At 40.4% G+C, this 20,901-nt stretch overlaps 1 protein-coding gene across 23 annotated transcripts in view; it reads right to left on the bottom strand.

Annotated features, from left to right (window-relative positions):
* The window catches only part of DST (dystonin), a 356,441-nt gene that overhangs the window by 136,166 nt on the left and 199,374 nt on the right, over window positions 1–20,901 (bottom strand). For 21 of the 23 annotated variants that reach the window (XM_048496737.1, XM_048496783.1, XM_048496681.1 and 18 more), the window contains 3 exons: window positions 16,625–16,753; window positions 10,807–10,895; window positions 8,967–9,102 (listed from right to left, as the gene is read on the bottom strand). In XM_048496737.1, coding sequence (XP_048352694.1) covers window positions 8,967–9,102; window positions 10,807–10,895; window positions 16,625–16,753 — 354 coding nt within the window. Of the gene's footprint in view, window positions 1–1,764; window positions 1,885–2,218; window positions 7,871–8,966; window positions 9,103–10,806; window positions 10,896–16,624; window positions 16,754–17,215; window positions 20,693–20,901 lie in introns of those variants that run through there. The other 2 variants (XM_048496838.1, XM_048496830.1) reach the window with 2 other exon arrangements.

Here is a 20,901-nt window from a genome sequence, read left to right as displayed (position 1 = left end):
GGGGGGGGCGCCCCGCACTGGGCACATGGCTTTGGGTCACGTGGGGGGGTGGTAGAAAATCCCCCGACCCCTCCCCCCCATGGCACCCCCACACACACACTTACTTTAGCAAACCAAGCAGGCTGGAGAACAGGCCTGCCTGTTCTGGTGGGAATTACATTTCCCACAGGCAGGCCTGTTCTCCAGCCTGCTCGGTTTGCTAAAGTGTGTGTGTGGTGCTATGGGGTGGGGGTGCTGATCCTCCTCAAGGCACCCCCCCCCCCTACACACACACATTGACATTTATTTTTTAGCAAACTGAGTTAGGCTTTGAGAACAGGCTCTCAGTGGGAACTACATTTCCCAGGGTCTCCAGGGAAATGCAGTTCCCACACAGGCAGGCCTGTTCTCCAGACTGCTCGGTTTGCTAAAGTAAGTGGGGGGGGGCGCCGTGGGGAAGCTGGTGTGATTCCCCCCCACGGCGCCCCCCCCACGGCGCCCCCCCCCACTTACTTTAGCAAACCGAGCAGTCTGGAGAACAGGCCTGCCTGTTCCCTTCCAGGCTGCAAAGGACCTGGTGGAAACTACATTTCCCAGGAGACCCTGGGAAATGTAGTTCCCACCAGACCAGGCAGACCTGTTCTCCAGCTTGCTCGGTTTGCTAAAGTAATTGGGCGGGGGCGCCACGGGCGAGGGGGGGGGGGCGCGAAAAAGCCAAAGTGTGCACCAGGTGCACTCTGGCCCAGCTACGTCTCTGGCAGGAATGAATGATGGTCGATAGTCTGGTGTCAAATCGCAAAGGGGGCCAGGAAGGTCATGCAGTGTTACTTTGACCCAGAGGCGTAGCTAGGCCAGAGTGTGCCTGGTGCACACTCTGTGTTTTCCGCCCCGGTACCCTCCACGGTGCTGTCTACCCCCGCCCCCCCTTACCTTAATGCAGGCTGGAGAAGCAGCCTGTTCCCTTCAGGCTGAAAACGGCCTGGTGAGAACTAGACTTCCAATGAGACCCTGGGGCTCACAAGGTCTTCTGGGAAGTGTAGTTCCCATCAGGCCATTTTCAGCCTGAAGGGAACAGGCAGCTTCTCCAGCCTGCACTGTTTCACGAAGGTAAGTCTGTGTGTGAGGGGCCCACAGAGGGGTGGGAGGAGGGCACCGTGGGGGAGGGGCGATTTTCCGCCGCCCCCCAGGCGCACCCCCGGTGCAACGTGCACCCCCCGGTCCCATCGTAGCTCTGCCTCTGCTTTAACCAATTTAATATCACCCAGTTTATCATGCATTATAGGGTTGTTGTAAGACTGATATGAGTTCCTCGGAAGTACAAGTGAAATTTGCATATAATAAAGATACCACACATTCAGTGTTTCATGTGGCTCACAGTTTCAAAATGCTTTACTTATGTTCATTCTCCGCTATTCTCACAATGTTCCACCACTCATTTTCAACGCTATTCTTCATCTTCCTCCTTCATTTCAGCTTAGGGATACTTTTGTATGTTTTATCTTGGCGTACTGTTGCCACCCCCAGCCTCCCCCTTTCAGGATTCTTCAGGAATGGGCTATATATTTCACTGCTTGTGATATGGTAACATGTAGCCCGGAATTTAGTCTAAGCATGCACATGGGATAGTGAGGGAGGGAGAGAAATACTGACAAATCTCCATTCTCCCAGTAGTGTATGCAGTTCCTTAGCTTTTATTGACTTAGTTGAAGCAACCAGAAGCAAAGCATAAGTTTCCCTTAGTCTGTCCACTGACACATTAAAAAGATACCCAGATAAGTAACTTACTTCTAACTGTTCAAGTTGAACTTTCAGGGTTTCCAGGTCATTACTGATGGGCTGCAGATCATCTAAGAAGAATTTCATATCTTGAACCACTCTTGCGTGCCTTTTCAGCTTCTCTGTGTACTGAGAACATAATTGAATACCACTGCATATCTGAAAACATTTTGAGCATCAAGTCAATTCTAGTACCCCACCTTCAACTAAGCAGCAGAGAAACATAAAATGTGCCTACTTTGTTTTTAAAAGGTTGCTTTTTTAAAGTATTGCTTTAAACTCTCATCTGTGATTTTCCAACACCACCCAGGGCTCATTTGTCTCTGCTGCTGATAGGTGGTTCAATTGGTAACGTGTGTGCCAATTTTGATTATGCTAAGAGTATCAACACTAACATGGACTAAAAACTCTACAGTGATGTCTTTGTCTTTGCTTCCAAGTAATTGTTATAATTGCTACTCACCATGCTTGTTGAATCAAGTCTTGCTACTGGTTCCTTCGTGTCCATATCATCACGAGAAAAGCTTTGGGGCAGATGGTCAGACTGATGGTCCCCTTTCAAAGCAAAAGCCTTACTGGGTGCCAAAGGATTCTGTGGAGCAGCTTCTGCTTCTAATACAATTGACATTCTATTTCGATCAAGCTGGGAAACATTCTGTGCATGAGTCTCAGTTTTTCCCTGTTGCTGTGTTTCAGTCTGGGAGTTCCCATCCATTGTTCCATGTGTGCCACCAATACTTTGGTTGCAATAGTCTTGCTTCAGTATATCAAGGAGGAGATCAGGACTTCTATTATTAAGCCAAAGACATGGGGCAGGATTATTCTTGTTAGCAACAGCTATTTTTGAAGCAGGTCTAATATCATGGTTTGTATTTTTGACACCGGATTGATTAGAATCCTCACCCTCGCAGAGTGTGGAATTAGCCATTTTAAGTAAGTTTTGCATTAAAGCTCTTGTACTGGTATAACTTAAAGGTTCATCCTCCTGCATACATCTGAGTATACTTGTTAAGCCTTGGGATAAGGCAGCTGACATTTCAGAAGGATGCACTAAATGCTCCTGCACAGGAGCAAAATTAGGAAACACTGCATCTTTTTGTGGTTGTTGCACTTCCCCCCTGACACTCCTTTCAAAAAGAGCAGACTCCTGGTCTAGAATTTTGTCTTCCTTAGTCACTTCCTTTTCACCATGACTAATCAGTGTTTCATGCATGGTCTTCTCAGTTCCATGTGTGTTATCATACGTAGGGGCTACTATATTGGGAGGGAAATCTATTACATGTTTATGGTCCTTATACTCTGTTTCAGCACTATTACCTAATTCTTCAACATGCTTCATACTACTAATGGCACATTCGTGGGCTTGCATTTTGTCATGATAAGTTTCAGAAGGAACAGTAACCTTGCTTTCTTTGCTATCTTTGGATTTTTCCAGTTCTGATATTACTGATGTAAAAGATGGCAGAGCTTTAGAATTTGGTTCGGCTGGATGTTGTTTGTCCTTGTTAGTTACCATTAGTTCATTTCTATTCTGTATACCTTCCTGGTCTCTTTTAACTTCCTTAAAGTAATATGCACTCTCCTCTTTCAGTGTTAAGGTATCTTTGGTTTGTACATCTTTTGCACATTGCTTTAGGTAAGCAGAAAGGTCAAAATCCTCTGTATGGTCCACTGATACACCTGTACCAATGCCACTGGAGTGTATAGCTGATGCAGTTCCTTTTGAATGTTGGTCACATGAAAGAATAATTTCAGATCCATTTTTAATTACTGATGAACAGGTCTTTTCTGGGCTCTCTCTCAATACACTTGATTCCTGGATATTATCTTCAATAAAACTGTCTGTTTCATCTTGATTGGCAACTGCTTGTATTGATTTTCCATCATCTACTGCCTTTAGGCCATGGTCTGATGATGTCACTACTACATTATCTTCATACATTTGAGGCCTGCGCAGCTCAGTGCATGTGTGTCTTTCATACGGTAGATCTATCTCAGCCTGTACAATCTCTAACGTCGTACCTATGCTCGAGTCTACATGAGAGATTTCACTGCTTTGTCTTAGAACACTTTCATGTAACATACATTCATTTTCCATGACAGACTCAGACACCTGATTGGTTTCTTTCTCCTTTCCGTCACTTTTCCATGCAAGTTTTTGAATACTTTCTTCAGCAGGATCAGCTATGTTTTGGAATCCATCAACCTTGTAGCTTTCAAAGCACAGCAAATCACATTTTGACTCTGAGTGCAAACTATCTTCACTATGTAAACTCTTGTCTTCTGTTGTTTCCAAAAGCGCAGACACCTGGAGCCTAGAACTTTCTTCACAGCACTGTGAATAGTGCATTTCCATCACTTCTTTATTCTCATAGTCAGTATCATCCGAAGTATCATAATCTAAATCCATATAATCATAACCCTTAAAGTCATCTTCAGTGTCATCACTGTCATCACCATCATTATCCTCACCTACACTTTCACATTCACTGTCGTCTACCTCGCTTTCACACTTTCTAATTTCTTCACGTCCCACTCCTTTCAATTTAGCCTTATGCATATTTAACAGTGAAGTAAGGTCAGTCTCTCTTCTTTCTCCACTTTCTTTTTCCTTATCTTCCTTTTCCACGTCTACACTTTCTTCTACCTCTTCTAGGACTGTGTCCAGTATCTTTGCACTGAATGCTGCTGTGTTCATAATTTCAAATGTACCTGTGTCACTTAATACACTAAAGCATAGAATATCTTCCTCTTTGTTATTCGGGCTGATCAGAGAAGAGTCTCCTTCTTCTTGTGCACTTACTGGCTTCTCTACTCTTGCCATGATGGTTACTGCAGTAGTGTCAGACTCTAAAATTACATTATCGTTTACCACAAAGGTGTCATCCTCATCAGTTTTGGCCAAATTGTAATAATCATTGTCACTTTCCATCTGTGTAGAATCAGAAACCTGCTCACTGTGGTCCACATCCTGAACCATGCCACAAAGGTCTTTTCTGTCTTTGTATTCATTCCCATCTTCTGACAGAGGAGAGCTACGCTTGTTTTCATGCAGTGGCTCAGAAGGCTTTCCGTTAATATCTTTCAGAAGCAACCTGCCACATGAAAATGTTGCTTCACTTTCACCCACAGAGTGTACACTGGCCAGGTCACAATTAATATTAGACTGGCTATTAGCATTAATCTTAATGAATGCTCCATCAAGAATGTGAGGACTGACATTCTCTGGGGGCTTGGCATTTGTATCAGTGTAATCTTCCAGTGGTAGCTCTGAATGACTAATGTCACTGGTTCCCATAAGTGCCCTAGCTTGTCTACATTCATTATGATTTTCCAGTAGTGGAACCCCATTGCAAGTGGTATGATTGTCATATATGCTACATAAGTTTGCCTGCTCTACGAGTTGTTGTCTGTCACTGTCAACAATATAATTTTCCAAAGACCTACTTTCAATCTGTTGGTCCTGCAATAATTCATTAATGCAACCAGTTTTGTCTTCTATCAGGTCTTTACCAATGGTAAAAGTATGATTTTCTAGCACTGGTATACTTTCGTTATTGCTGTAGTCTTTCATTGATGGATAATGCTTATCCTCTATGAATCCCAATGTTGATGCGCCTTGTGCTGCAGTAGGATATTCCAATGGGCAAACACTAGGTTTATTAGCAGGTTCTTCCAATGGCTGATGGTCACAGATATCTGAAAGCTCTTCTAGCTGCAGCTTTATGTGATCAGAATCTTTTGGCAGATGGATATCATGCATTAGAGTGTGATCTACTAAAGGTAACGTGCCATTTGAATCAGTGAAACCTTGCAAAGGAGACCTGGGGTTGCCATCATTGTAGTTAGGTAGCAGCAAAGCACTGTTAGTTTCTGACTTCAGTGTCTCACTGTCATTGCAAGTCACACATTCTCCTTCAGTAAGTTCATTTAAAAGTTTATTGTCAGATCCCACACTGGCATATAAACTATTCTGAAACCCATCACTTACTTCATTTTCTTTCTTTGACATAATTTCTCCTTTAGACTGCAAAACATTAGGAATGCAGTTCTGCACAGTATCGATCGGAAGATGTGAAACATCTGTGATCTTTTGAACTTCTTTACCAACAACTAAAAAATTAGCTAAAGTGCCTGAAAAATGGTTTTCATTCTCCTTGATCTTTCTCTTCTCTACAGCACAAATATAATCTTCATTTATTTTAGGTGGGAGAACCTCTACTGAATACTTTGAAAGAGACTCAACAGCCTTACCAATGGTAACATCAGGTTGCTCAGTTACATTTTCACATACTTCCACTGCCATTTGCTCACAATATTCTGGCAAACTTTGAAACATATTTTCTTTTTCAGGATTCTGATTTGTAGTGATCATCCTTCCAGAGACACATTCCTGTTTACAAAATAAAGTGTCCACAACACATTTTGACTGCTCTGAACCACTAGCCATAACAGAAAAATAATTGCTCCCAGAGTTTTTGTCATTAGGGTGACTTTCTTTGCAAGACTCATTCCTGCTGTAGTCACTGGAAATATTTTGCACACTTTTCTGCGGGTCTAAAGTGGATCTGGTAATATTGCTAAGCACCATATTTTTAGGCTGCAGATGCTCAAAGCTGGGTGCTTCTGTGCTTACACTTGTGTCACAAAATTGTTGTTTAGTCTCACTTGTACTATATTCAGATTCATTACTATGCATTAACAAACCAACAGTTTTATTTAAGTCGCTGCAGTATAGCAAAAGTCTCTGCCCTGTGTTTGCATCCATGTAACTATTTATCAGTAGGTAAGATATGAATAAATTTTGAGTTTGTTCTGATCTGTGAGGCAAGATCTTGCCGGTGTCAGAAGCATCTACATCCATTTTATCATCATGTGGGACAAATGGGTGAAGTCCACAAGATGAAAGCGACCATGCAGCTCTTTTAAAAGGGAATGTTATATCATGCACATTAGGCATTTTGTCTGGTAGCGTGACATTATTCAAAACAGATGCAGTGTTATTATTTATTTCTCCACGCTGAGCAGCATTATCCAGGCTGATCACTTCACATGTCTCTGGAATATAAAGTCCTGCTATTTTTTGACGGCCGTTTAGAATTTTGCAGGCTATCTCATTTGTGACCATGCCTTGGTGTAAAGATGTAGATACAGGAAATATTTCACCACTGTGTGGCCAGATGAGGCCAATGAAGGCTTGCTGGGCCTGCAGCACTAGCAAAGCACTGCTAGAGGATATCAAGTTGCACTGTACAGCTTCATCGATAGTCAGACGCTTTGATGAACTTGGACACGGGATCCCACCTGTCTGGACCTGATGGGTCAGAATAGCACAAGCAGCATCCTGATCAATAACCCCTTCTCTCATAGCATCTTCAACACTCATTCTGTGTCCTGCTTCTGGGTGAATTATACCCCCAGAAAGTAGCTGAGTCTCTAGAAGTCTAAACATAGTCTCTCTCTCTATGAGTCCTTCATGTGCTGCTCTCTGAATACTTATCTTCCTCCCACATTTTAATATTATTCTGCCTTTTTCTTGAGGGGTCACAGGTAACAGCCTCAAGCCTGTGTCTTGATGTATTACAGTTCTTTCAAGCAATTCTTCAAGGGAAACCTTTTCTGTGGTGCTGGGATCAATAAGGTCTCTGCACATGTCATGTCTTTCTAGCAGATGAGTATATAATCTTCCTGAAATCAGGTCCCTCTGGAAAGCTTTCTGCAAAGTCAGTTGTTCTCCTGTGGATGGTATCACTAGATGCCCCCTGGAAAGCTGAATCTCAAGAATTTTAACAGTCAGGGATTCTGAAATTAGACCCTTTTCGAAAGCAGCTATAACTGGTAGTACTGTTGCTTGTGATTCTGAAATGATCTTTTTAGCCTTCTGCATATCTTGTAATTGTGATGCAGTCTGTTCATCAACAAGTTTACAGGTTCTGGCTTCTTCAAGGTCAAAACTCTTTCCTGGAACTGGTAAAATCAGACCTGATAAAATGAGCTGACTCTCAAGTAATCGAATTCCGGTGTCATAGTCAATAAGGCCTTTACAAAGTGACTGGAAGACTGAAAAAATCTCTCCAGTTGTTTGATCAATGATGCCAGCTATGACTCTGTCCACCTAAAAATGAGTATAAAAATATATTTTCAGCATTTGAGAAACAGTAGAGAGTTAAATATTTGAATTGTAATATTTATCTGTGTACCATGCTTACTTACCAAAGTTGGAGCAAGACTGTGAATGTTAGCAGTTCAATGCAGAAGTGATCTATGTCAGTGATTCACAGCACACGGAGTGATAAAAGACTGAAACACGACATGCACCGATGAACCAAAAGTGTGTACTCTGCGTACACCAATAGGGTTAGTGGTAGACAGCAGAGCAGATGATCATATAGTGAGAAAAAAGGGACATGTACCTGGAAGGCAAACTGTCATGCTATATATGTGCTTTGTGAGAGGTTAGGATATTCAGAAAACAGTATGTGGTACAAAAAAACCCATGCACGCTATTCATGTTTACAGCATACAACACTTTTACATAGATACTCAACACACAGAATCAACTATCCACTTGAATGCATTCTACGATTAGCTTGCAATAATAATCATTTGGGAACAAGACTGAAAATCTGTATGCTAAACAGTTCTTCTTACTGACATTTTGCAACTCATTTGACATTTCAGAGTCAGTAAACATTTTTTTAAAAATATATTAACTCTCCACCGATTAAATGAACTCTCTCACAGTTAGTGAGTGCACAGGTTCCTAATTATGTATTCACCTGAAAGTTACTTCTAAAATACTGCTAACTTTATGGAGATAACTCTAGGACAGCACATGGTAACATACAGTTTATGGAAATTCCAATCAGTGTCATATTTCTGAAGTGTAAATGTTAAAGACAATTGAGAGGATGGTTTTTTAAGACAAGGGTTAAATGGTGTATGATTTTTTGCTCCTGGTTCATGCAAGGCACACAGTATAAAAGCCTATTCATATGTTCTCTGGGTACCTTCCTTTTTACATTCACCAAACTAGAATTCTGACTGCATAATTATATTGAAAACTGTCATTCATTTCATACAAGGTCAGCTACTGTGACACACACAATTCAATTATGTTTTGTTTTTCAGGATTAAATAACACAACCATGCAATAAAACTGGCTAAGAGCATATAGTACAGACAGTGATGTAACTCAGACTGTAAGTTACCTTCTCATCCATGTTTTCATCGTCTACATTTTGCTCCTCCTGCAATTGCTTCAAATCTTCATTAGATAACAGTTTATAACCTTCTTGCAGTGACTGAATGTGGTTTTCCATTTCATTTTTCTCTTCATCTGTCATTCTACAAAAACACAAACAAAAAATAGATGTGGGTCCAAGTGCTTGCTGCTACGTTCATGAAAAATACTGGGAAAAAAGAATTTTAAAGACAATAAAAACTTATTCATGCCTTTGTGAAGCTCAAAACAAGATTTCATGAAAGAAATAATCAAGACTTTAAAAATATTTTAATTATTATATGCTAGCACTTATTTGCAGAGCAGAACAAAAGATGTATTGTCGAAGGCTTTCAAGGCCGGAATCACTGAGGTGCTGTGTGGTTTCCGGGCCATGTTCTAGCAGCACAGCCATACACCCCAGAAACCACACAGCACCTCAGAATAAAAGATGCTTCACCAAGGACTGAGCCATACACTATTAAGAGTTCTGAAGGGTTCCCCCTCCCCAGCGAATTACCAGTGGCTCTGAAGATCGGAGGAGAATTACTGGAGAACATGTTATTTAGCACTTTACTCCAATGACTTAAACTGGTTTTGGAAAGGTACCATTAGTTAGGTGAGGGAAATGACAGGTACCTTTCTTCACACATATACACACCTCATAACAGAGAACAGGATTTTGGAGCTAACTGCACCTTCAGAAGAATAATTTAGGAAAATGTTAAACATTCCCTACCTCAGAGACCCTTCCAAAACCTTTAGAACAGCCATGTCTGAGGCTACTAATTACTAATTAGTTGGGAGGAATTCCAGAAACCCAGTCACCGATCACTTACCCCAGGTCAAGTCTAACCCAAAGTGCCAGTCATGGGACACATTAGGTTGTATTCTATGACTTCTTTTCACCAAATTTTCCTCCAACAAAGGAGATATCACCATCAGAAGAAACCTTTCTCAATCACAAAAAAAAATCATTCTACATTGGAGGAAATCTTTTTCTCTTGAAGGAAGACTTAGTAGAAAAGAGTCATCAGATCCAACCCCAGTGGGCATATAATAAGCAAAGGCCCTCACTGTTTTCTGTTTCACTTTGGCCCCTTTTGCACACGCAGAATAATGCGTTTTCAAACCACTTTCACAACTGTTTGCAAGTGGATTCTGATATTCCGCACAGCTTCAAAGAGCATTGAAAGCAGTTTGAAAGTGCATTATTCTGCATGTGCGGAAGGAGCCTAAGTTTTATTGCAACAGCACCTAAATGCAAAACAGAGACCACTTTTTACAACCCTTTTCCTTCATAAATATAAAATAAACAGAGAACAGCTTGGTGTTGGGGGGGGATCAGATAGTGTTTTGGAAACAGTAACAAATATTCACAAGTTATTCAGCGCTTTCATCAAATTGCTCCAGCAGCCTTTTGGGCACTTGGAAACAGCAGTACACACAATGGTTATCTTATTTGTTTAAGTGGAGGAGATGGTACTGCAGAACCATATCCTGTCAGAGAATCAAAAGGAGGGGATGTGCCTGTGTACGGCCTTCCTATGAACCTCTAGACTGGTGCAGTTAAGTACATAAACCAATAGGGTAATGTATTTCATGAATGCACACTGCCTACCAAATAGGTCACTCTGACTCATATTTATGAGATAATGGTATAACGGGACCAGTTGAAATGAAATTTGAAGCCTTGGGCAAAATCTACTCAAAGGAAAGCACTTTCAAGCCTTTAAGGAACTGGCTTGCATACTAATTCCACTCGCCCTTGTCAAATAATCTAAATGGGTAACCATAATTTCAAAACACAATAACCAAAATGAACATACTTATCACTGTGCTTTGCTAAAAATGACTGTGTTGTTTGCAAAGCCTCTGATATCTGTTCTTTCTTGGCTGACAGCTCATCAGAAGAAATCTGAAAAACAAGAAAATATATTCTGATTTCCACGTGCAACCTAGGAACGGAGGGGAGCAGCGAATGTGGGATATAGGAAATTATTTAATCCAAAAGAATAAATAAAAGGCTCCACAAGGGCAAATTAGGGATACTACATATTTTTAACTGTACCAAGGCAATTTAGGGAGTATATTGCAATATGTATTCATGTTCCCTATTAAGAAGTCTTAAAAACTTGCTTGCTTAGAGTATTAGCATCAATAAAGTTATATACAAAGGGTGGTTCTTGGGAATTTGACAGATGTGATTTTCATGTAACAGCATTTCCTAGCTCTTATTCTTTTAAACAACTTTATTATAAACACTTTTCTTCTCTTTATTTTCAATGCTTTGCAAGTAGCACAATCTTAAAAAGCTAGCACCAGCCTCGGAAGGCAATATCAGTTTTTATCTGGTTTCCCGCACATACACCCTCAATACCACTGCAACTGAAAAAGGCATTGTTAACCCTGTTCTCAAGTTGCAGGGAGTGTTCACACAGTAAATGTACAGCATGCTTGTTTTTCTTCCTATGTGAGTAATTTTCATATTACATTTAACACATGTACAGCTGAGCATGTGATTTGAACCCCACATTTATCTGGGCATCAGTACCAATTGTAAAGTTAACACAAATTGGCTCTTTTTTATACACAGGTGTATGCACAAACATGTAGGCTGTATGTGCGTTCACTGCAACATCTGAAAAGGGCTTGTGTAACTCAGAACTTTATAGTTACATTTTCATCAATTGGTCCAATAAATCAAATTTGTGGTTTAATTTGTGGTTTTGTTTCTGTGAGAGCAAAAATCTAACTCATACTGTATTCACAAACAACCATGAAAGTTGGGGTTAAACAAAAAAACCTGATTTATTCTCAGATTTATGCATTCCCTAACACACCTGTCCCCCAACACCTAGTTTTAAACAACAAATTTCTGGTCAAGTTCTAATTTGTTGTGCCATCCAACTCGTGTTTCATTTCCAGTGACCATGTCTTTAAATCACAGTTCAATTTTGGTTCATAATGTGGGTTCCTGGAAAAGATCAAACTCTAATATATTTAGATGCCCTAACAAAATGTAGTTTGATAAAACAAGGATCTCCTCAATCTCATCTCCAACATGCAGGGGACAGAGAGAATGGAAAGAAACAGCATGAGCCCAGTAATAAATCAGTCATACTTATTGCAAAATTTAGTTTGTGACTCTTGAATGGATCATAAGATTCTGATCTTTTATTTTTATCTTATTCAAAGTTCAGAGTTCTCAAATTACCCTAAATATCAAAACAAGACTCTGTTTACAGTCTCCCAAACCTACTTAGGGTAAAGAGATGAACCAATTATGATCAATCTTGCTCCAGAAAGGAATGAAGCCAATTTTTTAAAAAAGGCTCCAGTGTATGCCTGTAGGTTTCTGTGGTTGCACATTAAGAATTGTTTTTAATGAGCAATAGGAATGACTTTTGAGTTTCTGTTTGCTCTTATATTGTAGCATTCATTAGTACTGATAGCTTAATAATTTCAATAAGAAATGTGGTGCACAGAAGCTTTAATGTGTTGAAAAAGACTTGTTTAAATTCCAGCCCTGCCTTACCTGCAAAAATCCATGTAAGTGAAGCTGATTAGACCAGACTATAAACAGAATCTTCTGATGTCAACTTTGTCCTAATGTTTTTTTAAAGAGATGTGTGAGTGCATGTAAGCATTTACGTATTAAAGGGCAGGGAAGTTAGAAATAATACCCAAATTACTTTCAATACTGGGAGAGGGCGTGCCTTGTCAATTGTAGGAACTGTCCAATTAGCAATCATAACACCCTCCAGCCTGAACCTGGAAAACTTACAGGCGCAGGGCAGGGGTGGAAACCTAAGCACTGGTCAGGCAGGCAGCTCACATGCTGCTTTCTGTGGCCTGTCCCCTTTTGACCAGTGCTATGATGATCTGGAGGAAAGGTAGCAGATCTGATGGTCAAACTCCAATTTGGTTCACACCGTGTCTTTTTAAAAAAGGGACTAGAGGAAAGTTCAACATTTTGGAACCATCCGTCAGTCAATCAATCACAGCAAAATGTTCATGCACTCCTTGCAGTAAAGTTAGTTATACTTATTTCAGATTTTTCACCACATACCCAGAAATCCTAAACAAATATGGCCTGAACAGAAACTACATCAGACCACAAGAAATTCTACTGGAGGCAATGACACTCTAAAATATCACCTCAAATTTTCTGAAAACACCGTTTTCAGAATGAGCAATGCCAATGAAAATAGAAATCCATCAAAATTATCTTCAGTGGATAGCCAGCTTTTGTTAGGCATGGGCTAAAAAGATTCTATCAGCCGATATTGAGGACGGAGGGATTTCATACCTTTTCTTAATCAGCAGTCCCATGGTTAACCACACAGCACCTTGAAATTAGATATATGTGGATGTTTTGCTGGACAGGGAGAAGCCCTCGGTCATGGTGGCTATGCTAGACTGTGGGTATTACAGATATTCAAGCTATTCCCCATAAAATGGCTACATGTACTGGCACTGGTGGCCTGTTTTAGTCTAGGAGACATTTTGGTTTTCTCTGGTCCTTTCCGCATGGCCAAAATACAGCAACCCAGGGACGGCAAAAACGCCATCCCTGGGCTGCTGGCCGCCCAGGAGCGGCATGAAGGTGCCGCTTTTAACCTCGCTCAACGAGTAAGGTTTTTGAAAAAGCGCCGTTTTCCTGTCGGCGCGGTGCAAACAGCACGAGTGGGAAGACGTCGCTTTCCCCCTCCCCTCACCATCCCGTCCGGCATCGCTCTGGAGGGCTGCAGAGACCCGCCTATGCTGCCCCAACCCCTGGAGGTCGGAGGGCAGTGTGGGCAGGTACCTGCAACCCTCCAGAGTGATGCTGGATGGGACAGTGAGTGGAGGGGGCGATCAGAGGTGGCTCCGTACGGAGCCATTTCTCTGACTGAGGGGAAAGTCGGGGTCCCCGAGCCTCCACCGGCATTTTTCTGCGCATGTGCGAAAAGGATCTTTGTGAAAAAGAGCAGAAGGGAAATTCTCCCATTCACTGAAAGGGATAGGTTTTATGGAAGAGGTATCAATTCCTCCTTGATGTAGGCTAGTATACTATCTCATAGTTATGAGCTGTAGCTGGTTTATCTCTCACTTCCTTCTTCCTGGGAAGCTAACATTGTTAAAACAGGAGTTTTACTTACTGTTTTCAAGAAAGCGTAATATACTGTTGCACACATTGGAAGGAGGGTTGAATAAAAATGAACTTGAGTCAAATTTTTGAGGGGGGGAAACACTATGCACTTCGTAAAGGCAACAATTTTAAATCCATATTTCCTATTAGTTCTTTTAGGAACTTGATTTGGGAAACTAGTATTTCCAGTGCAGTATGAGGTAAGTTCTACAAGATAGAAGGATTATGTTGTTATTAAAACAGTAAGAACCACCAGAACTTTAAAATGTGCTGATAAGCAAACACTCAGAATGAAAAATTATGTGAGCAGTAGTGTTGGAGAAGACTATGCACAGGAAACACAGGTTTGGATCCAACAGTTCCATTCTGTTGAGTGAAGAATCTTCCATTCGAGAAACAGCTTTCCCCCCAACATTAAAAAAGGTTCTAAATTTAGTGGAAGGGAAAGAATTCAACCACTGGCATAAGCTCCATGAAGGACCAATGTTCATATCCCTGCACACAAAACATTCTTATGCTTTTGCATTCCTCCAGTGTTGCACAGTTCTTGTGTAGACTATTTGTGTGAGCAACCCTCATGAAAATCAGATGCTAAAAACACACCTTCTGTCTCCCAGAGGAAATTTGAATTCAAAGATACAAAATGGTCACACTAAGGAAGAAACTAGGAAGGGTTTTTTAAAAAGTTTATACCAGAAACGCCAGGTATAGGGCTGTTCGAAGTATAGAAATATTAATGTTTTGTTCATTATTAAAAACTATTTTCTTTGGAAATCATACAATTATATATGCATAAATTTGAGAAGCCTGATGATTAAGATTATGTCATTCTGCATTATTTATATTGGCGCCTCAAAAGAAATTTAACATATTCAATCTGCATAATCATATCCAAAGCACTATAAAGTGTAGTTGAGAATATGGAAGGAGGGACGTATACACGTTGAAACAGTTTTTGAGTGTTATATGAAGGGCTCACTGAAACATTACCATCTACATTTTCATGCTCTTTTTGCATAACATAGACACTATACAACTGAAAGCATGCTCTCAATATATTAACTAAGATAGGATGGGCAATTTGGTCAGCAGTGGGGATTGCATTGTCAGTTTATATTCGAACATACCTATGCAACCACGGAAGTCAAGTATTTGCAAAAAAAAACCAGAACAGTGATAGTTTCAGGATTCTTGGCTGAGGGTCCCAAAAGCTGCACAGAAAACCTCAGGCCCAACCCAAGTCCTGCTCCCGATTTGTTTTTGAATGGTAGCAGGCACAAGCAGGGTCACACCAGAATTTTTAAAACCTCCAAACTGGCGATTTTTGAAAATCCCCGGGTAAGGGAAATATTGCAGAGCAACCCTGGGACAGGCCCGCTTTAGCACCGGGAACTGTGCGGAATTCTTGGCTGCACCGGAATATTTTTCTTGTTCAACCCAGGATATTTTTTTACTGTGCAGAAGCGGCCACCATGCGAAAACCAATCGGGAGCAGGACCAGTTTATTTTTCCCACCCAGTGGCCTGATCTCCCCGCCTGACGTGCATTCAAGCTGCACTCAAAAACAACAGCCAATCAGAATGCGGGACACTGGACATCCTCAGAGATGCTTCCAGCTGCCACTCAAAAACAGCTGATCAGAACGTGGGACACGGGGCATGCTCAGATATGCTTCCAAAGTAAATACAGACATCCTGGGCTCATGCAAAACAAGCTGGAGTATTTCCTCCCGATCTTCACTGGATTTCTTCAAAAAAAGGGGCAGCCATGCGGACAAACACCCCGGGATAAAATAGACCCAGGTTAAAAAAAACGATGGTACACAGGTATAATTTTGCCATACGAAAACAGCCTTTGTTTAGGATTGCACTGCTATGCCTCTTTATTGTTTCCAACGTGCTGTTCAGGACAGAGAGGGCACCTTTCCACTTCATCTACCAGCATTGTCTGCCCTGAATTCAAGATGCTTAAACATCCACACCAATAGAAAAATTGGATGTAATATAAATGTTTAAAATCCAAACCACGTAAGCCCAAGCTGTGTATTTGGTTTCCCCACCACAATCCAGGAAGCACTGCATGAAAAGATTGTCAGACATTGGATTTTACTTGTACACATGCTATTCAAATATTCTGTGGTGGCCCAACAGTGTCAGAGGTGGAACAGGCATGATGAACAGAGCAGAAAATGAAATCTTGCTCTTCCAACAAACCTGGGGAGAAGAGAGAGTATCATCCCTACTATGGATATGTTGTTACTTTTTTCTTTGATGTTGCTTTGTATGAAGTATTTTCAGAAAAGCAACTAAAGAATATAAATCAAATAAGTCCTGTTTATTTTGAAACAATCGAAACTGTTGGTGGATTCAGTGCAGGATTTTAGTGTCATGGGGCATGAACTTTCAAAATTTTCTGCTGTGGATGAGAGTCACATTTGGCTCTTTAGCAGACACAAAGAACAAGGTGTCAATAACACAAAAATGGTGCTATCTTCTCTTATATTATTTATATACCTGTCTTTTAAGAAAATTTGCTTTTTCAGGCCTTTCTCCTTTGCTGAGACTCTTGGTGATATTTGAGACCCATTTCATTAAGTCCACAGCCTTCTCAACGTGTTCTTTCTTTTCTTCTTCCACTGATTTCTGATAAACGTGCATTGTAAAAATATATATATTAAAATGGCAGTGGCATGAAGCTTTAGTTATATAAGAAACAATCACATTGTCACAAATACTGTGTAGCAATGCCAGGGTTGTCCAAGGGGTTCGTACCATTGGGCTTTGGTGCGGGTGTGTAATTCTCAATAAGCAGAAGTATTTTTTAAAAAAACATAGCAACTAAAAAGTATTAACCAAACTGATTCATTAAAAATGTTTGCAGAGATCAAAATAGCCATTATAATACATATTTACACTCATATACACTCCTGATTGAATTCATATGACAGAAACCTCTCAGATAAGCAAATCGAAACAAGTGTTTGCATGTAGAAAATTTTATCAGCAACCTTTGCTTGAGAAGAACAGTTAACCATGGTTAGCATGTTATTGAAAAAGATACTGATATCAATCATAAAATAATCAAAATCTCTGAAGACAGTATGGTACGTTTACAAGGTTTTAATTAAAACGGCGTTGAAGAAACCCCCAGAGAACTACCACATTTTGACAATTTTACAGTCAATTTTACAGTAATTTTCAGTTTTTAATTTTTAAAACCATAAAAATGAGATAAAGAAATGGAAAAAACAACTTAAAATGCATTGATCAGGTTAACAGGGGCATCTCTCATCTCTAAAGTCTCTACAGTAACTGAGAATCACAAATGCATGTAGCTTGAAAATCTTTGGGTCAAAACATAAACTAACTTTTGCACTTGCAAATAAATATCCTTTTAAATATATTTATTCTGCTTGTTAATGTATACACTTTACAGGTTAATTTGTGCTCGTGCCCAAAAGTAAGCACTCTTATATCCCTCTTATTTTAAAAGGAGAAGGACATGACTAACAGCTCAATCCAGATGGTGGGAAACTCTGTGGCAACCAGGGACTGAATAGGGGAGGCGGTGCCTCACCACCTCCAATGAAGCTCCAGGCAGCATAGCAAGCATTAGGGAGGGAAAAACCCTGCTGCCGCCCAGAAAAGCTCCACTGGAACAAATGACTTATAGTAATTATTACTGCGGTGCAAGTCAAAGAGCTGTGTTGAAGCGTTCCCAGGCTAAAAGCCCAGTAGTAGCCAACCAAAGTCAACTCCACAATGGGAACACCCCTAGCCTACCCCCCACAGAACAAGAATGCTCTTGGATACCAGCACAGCCTCTGAGTGGCGAGCCTTTCCGGTTTTGCATACTGCAAAGTCCTGTGATACCCGGCTCCTGGCACATTTGCTCTCCCCACCAACATAGATGTCCCTTAACGTAGTGGAGTGGGCAAATGCATCAGCCACTCCCATGGCTCATTCCACCCCTCCATCTGGATTGGGTCAGCAGTTCCCTTTTTAATTTTGAATGAATTATATCCTTTGTTTAGTTGAATCACATTATATCATATATGTTGGTATCAATTAAGACATACTGCTTTATTTTTGAAGATGATTGAAAATCAGTTGGAATGCCAAACAAGTTAGTATAACTACACATTATTAACCCAACGATCTCAGTATTTTTAACCTAGCAAAACAGCAGATGTTGTTTATACCACCCAGGAGTAGTCAAAGTTTAAACACATTAAGGTCCCACCCTCATGACAATCATACAATAGTTACAGCAAGGATCAGCACTGAGTCTGGTATATACAGAAACCTTTTCACAAAATAAGATCTCAGCACTTTGCTTTGTTTAGAAATCAGCCTTATTTCCCACCTTTTTTACAAGAGTCTGATCATAACCCAACCAAATCAGGGAGAATAATTTCTATGACCTGTGTAGATTCTGAATGGGGTTGTTAATTACTACTGTATACCAATATATTGGAATTAATAGAATTAATAACCAGCCTGTTATTTGTATAATATTCATCACATTTAATTAATAAATTTTTAAGACCCAACCTCATCCGCGACAGCAAAACTGCATCGTCAGCATAGAGAAGGATGGCCAGAGGAACACCATTCAGGTAGGGGCAGTAAGAGTTGGAGCTGTTCAGAGTGGGAGCAAGGTCGTATAATGTTAAATTATTATTTCGAGGCAAAATAAAGGCTAGAAATTCCTGAAGTAACTGGACCAGCTACTTCTAGTAATCGTAACCCAGTGTGGCAATCAAACACAGCTTTTTCTAAGGCTTCTTTATATGTCAGTTTCTTTTTTGTCTTGGGGCATGTAATGATTTTTAAGTAGAATTTGTCATCTTTCATTTTTGTAGCAGTGATAGCATCAACAATGCCATTTTTAATAGCATTTTCCATCGACAATTTAGAATGAGACTTTGGGTCTATCAACCCGCCAGTCAGATGCTGGTACTCCAGACACTGAGTACCTATTTCTTTGTCTAGGGCATTATTATTCATTGCTTCAGTTGCTGACATAACACTCTTGGTTACAGGATGAATAATCCCAGTAAAGGTCAGTTCACATTGCTGAGTGTGCTTGACACATGCTTCATCAATTAGCTCCCTCTGAAAGGCCTCTGCCACACTATATTTCTTTCCAGTACAAGGATCAATGATGCCTCCAGTACTAGCTTGAGCTTCAAGGCACCTTACTGCTGTCATTCTATCCAGAAGGTTTTTGCGAGCAGCTTTTAGTAGAGACATTCGCTCATTTGTCTCAGACAACCAGACACCAGCAATGGGGCTATTCAAGTCTTTACATGGCTTGGAATTGGTTAACAAAACATCAGCAAGTTCATTGGCTGTGATCTGGCCATCCTTATATTTAGTGACCAGTATCCGGTCAATTTTGCTTTGACCTAACGCTTCATCTATATTAAACTGCATTCCAGTTTTCAGATCTGTTAGCAGAAGATAAGAGTTTCCTTGGGAATCAAAGCATGTGGATTCTTTCCACTGATATTCCTGCCCAGAAAGTTCCAAGTAAGTACTTTTGTCTATCAGGGCCTTTTTATAAGCCTCGTATGAGGTCATTTCAGTTCCCGTTTTAACATCGACGACAGATATTTTATGCATTTTTTCTGCAGATGGTGTGGTTACTTTTCTTTCCCCAACAGGAAGCAGGAAGCATTTGCTATCTATGTCAAGCAAACACAGCTTCAATAAATCCTTATAATACATGGCTTGCTTAGCATTAGGATTCTGAAAACATTTTTTATTACTGGAAGGTTCATATAAAAATTTCAGCATAGTGTTATTTAACAAATTCAGCTGGACTGCAGCCTCGGGTGGAACACGCACACTCCTCACAGGATCAATAACTCCTCCACTTGCAATCTGGGCTTCAAGAATATTTTTACCTTTTTGCCTTTCCAACAGTCTGGTTTCAATTGCTTGATAGACAGAGAGTTTTTTCCCAGAAAACTGATATCCTAGAACTGCTTTTTCTGCCTCAAGCAGTCTGCTTTTGTATTCAAGATCAACAAGCCCCTTGATGATTGAGTCATCAACAGAGTATTTTTGCCCTGTTACGGGGTCAATGATGAAGCCAGTGGCAGCCTGAGCTTCTAACAAAGCTAATACACATGCTTTTTCCATTATCCTTCTCTGAGCTGCAAGAGAAAATGAGATTTTGTCTTTGGTGCTTTCAATGTATAATCCAGCTATTGCTGTAGGCTTGGTTAGAAATTTATCAAGGTTTTTTTGAACCTCAGAAACGGTCTTGGTCCCTAAATGCAGTTGTTCCGCTGTGCCCATGTTTAGTAACTTGGCTTCAATCAACTGCCTAGCAGTTACATCATGTCGGAGACCTTGAAATTTGATATTATCATACTCAGAAGGAATCATATCAATCTCTTTGACTTGCTTTTCTTCTAAGACGGAACTCATCTTTGAAGCATCTGTAGTCCTAAACCCTTCTGAAGATCTGTATCCCTCAGACAGTCTTCCTTCTTTACCAAAAGTCTTACCATTTTCTTGATCTAAAGCAGTAACTTCAACATGTACACCATACTGCTGGCTGTTCACTCTCTGAAATATGAATTTTGGCACAATGAAATACTTTGTATACATATATGTGTGTGCGCGCATGTATACTTAGAGAAACACTTTATTAAGCCCATCACCAAGAAAAATACAAGGTATGAACAGCAAACACCAGAAATTAGCTAATTTTGTTAATATTGACAGCATGAATGTATTTGAGCAGTAAAGTTGGTGAAGCTCAGGAATTTCTGGGT

This window comes from Sphaerodactylus townsendi, linkage group LG01 (assembly GCF_021028975.2).
Source record: "Sphaerodactylus townsendi isolate TG3544 linkage group LG01, MPM_Stown_v2.3, whole genome shotgun sequence".
NCBI lineage: Eukaryota > Metazoa > Chordata > Lepidosauria > Squamata > Sphaerodactylidae > Sphaerodactylus > Sphaerodactylus townsendi.
The sequence above is the reverse complement of the archived record's forward strand: the minus strand, read 5'-3'. Positions and strand labels throughout refer to the sequence as shown.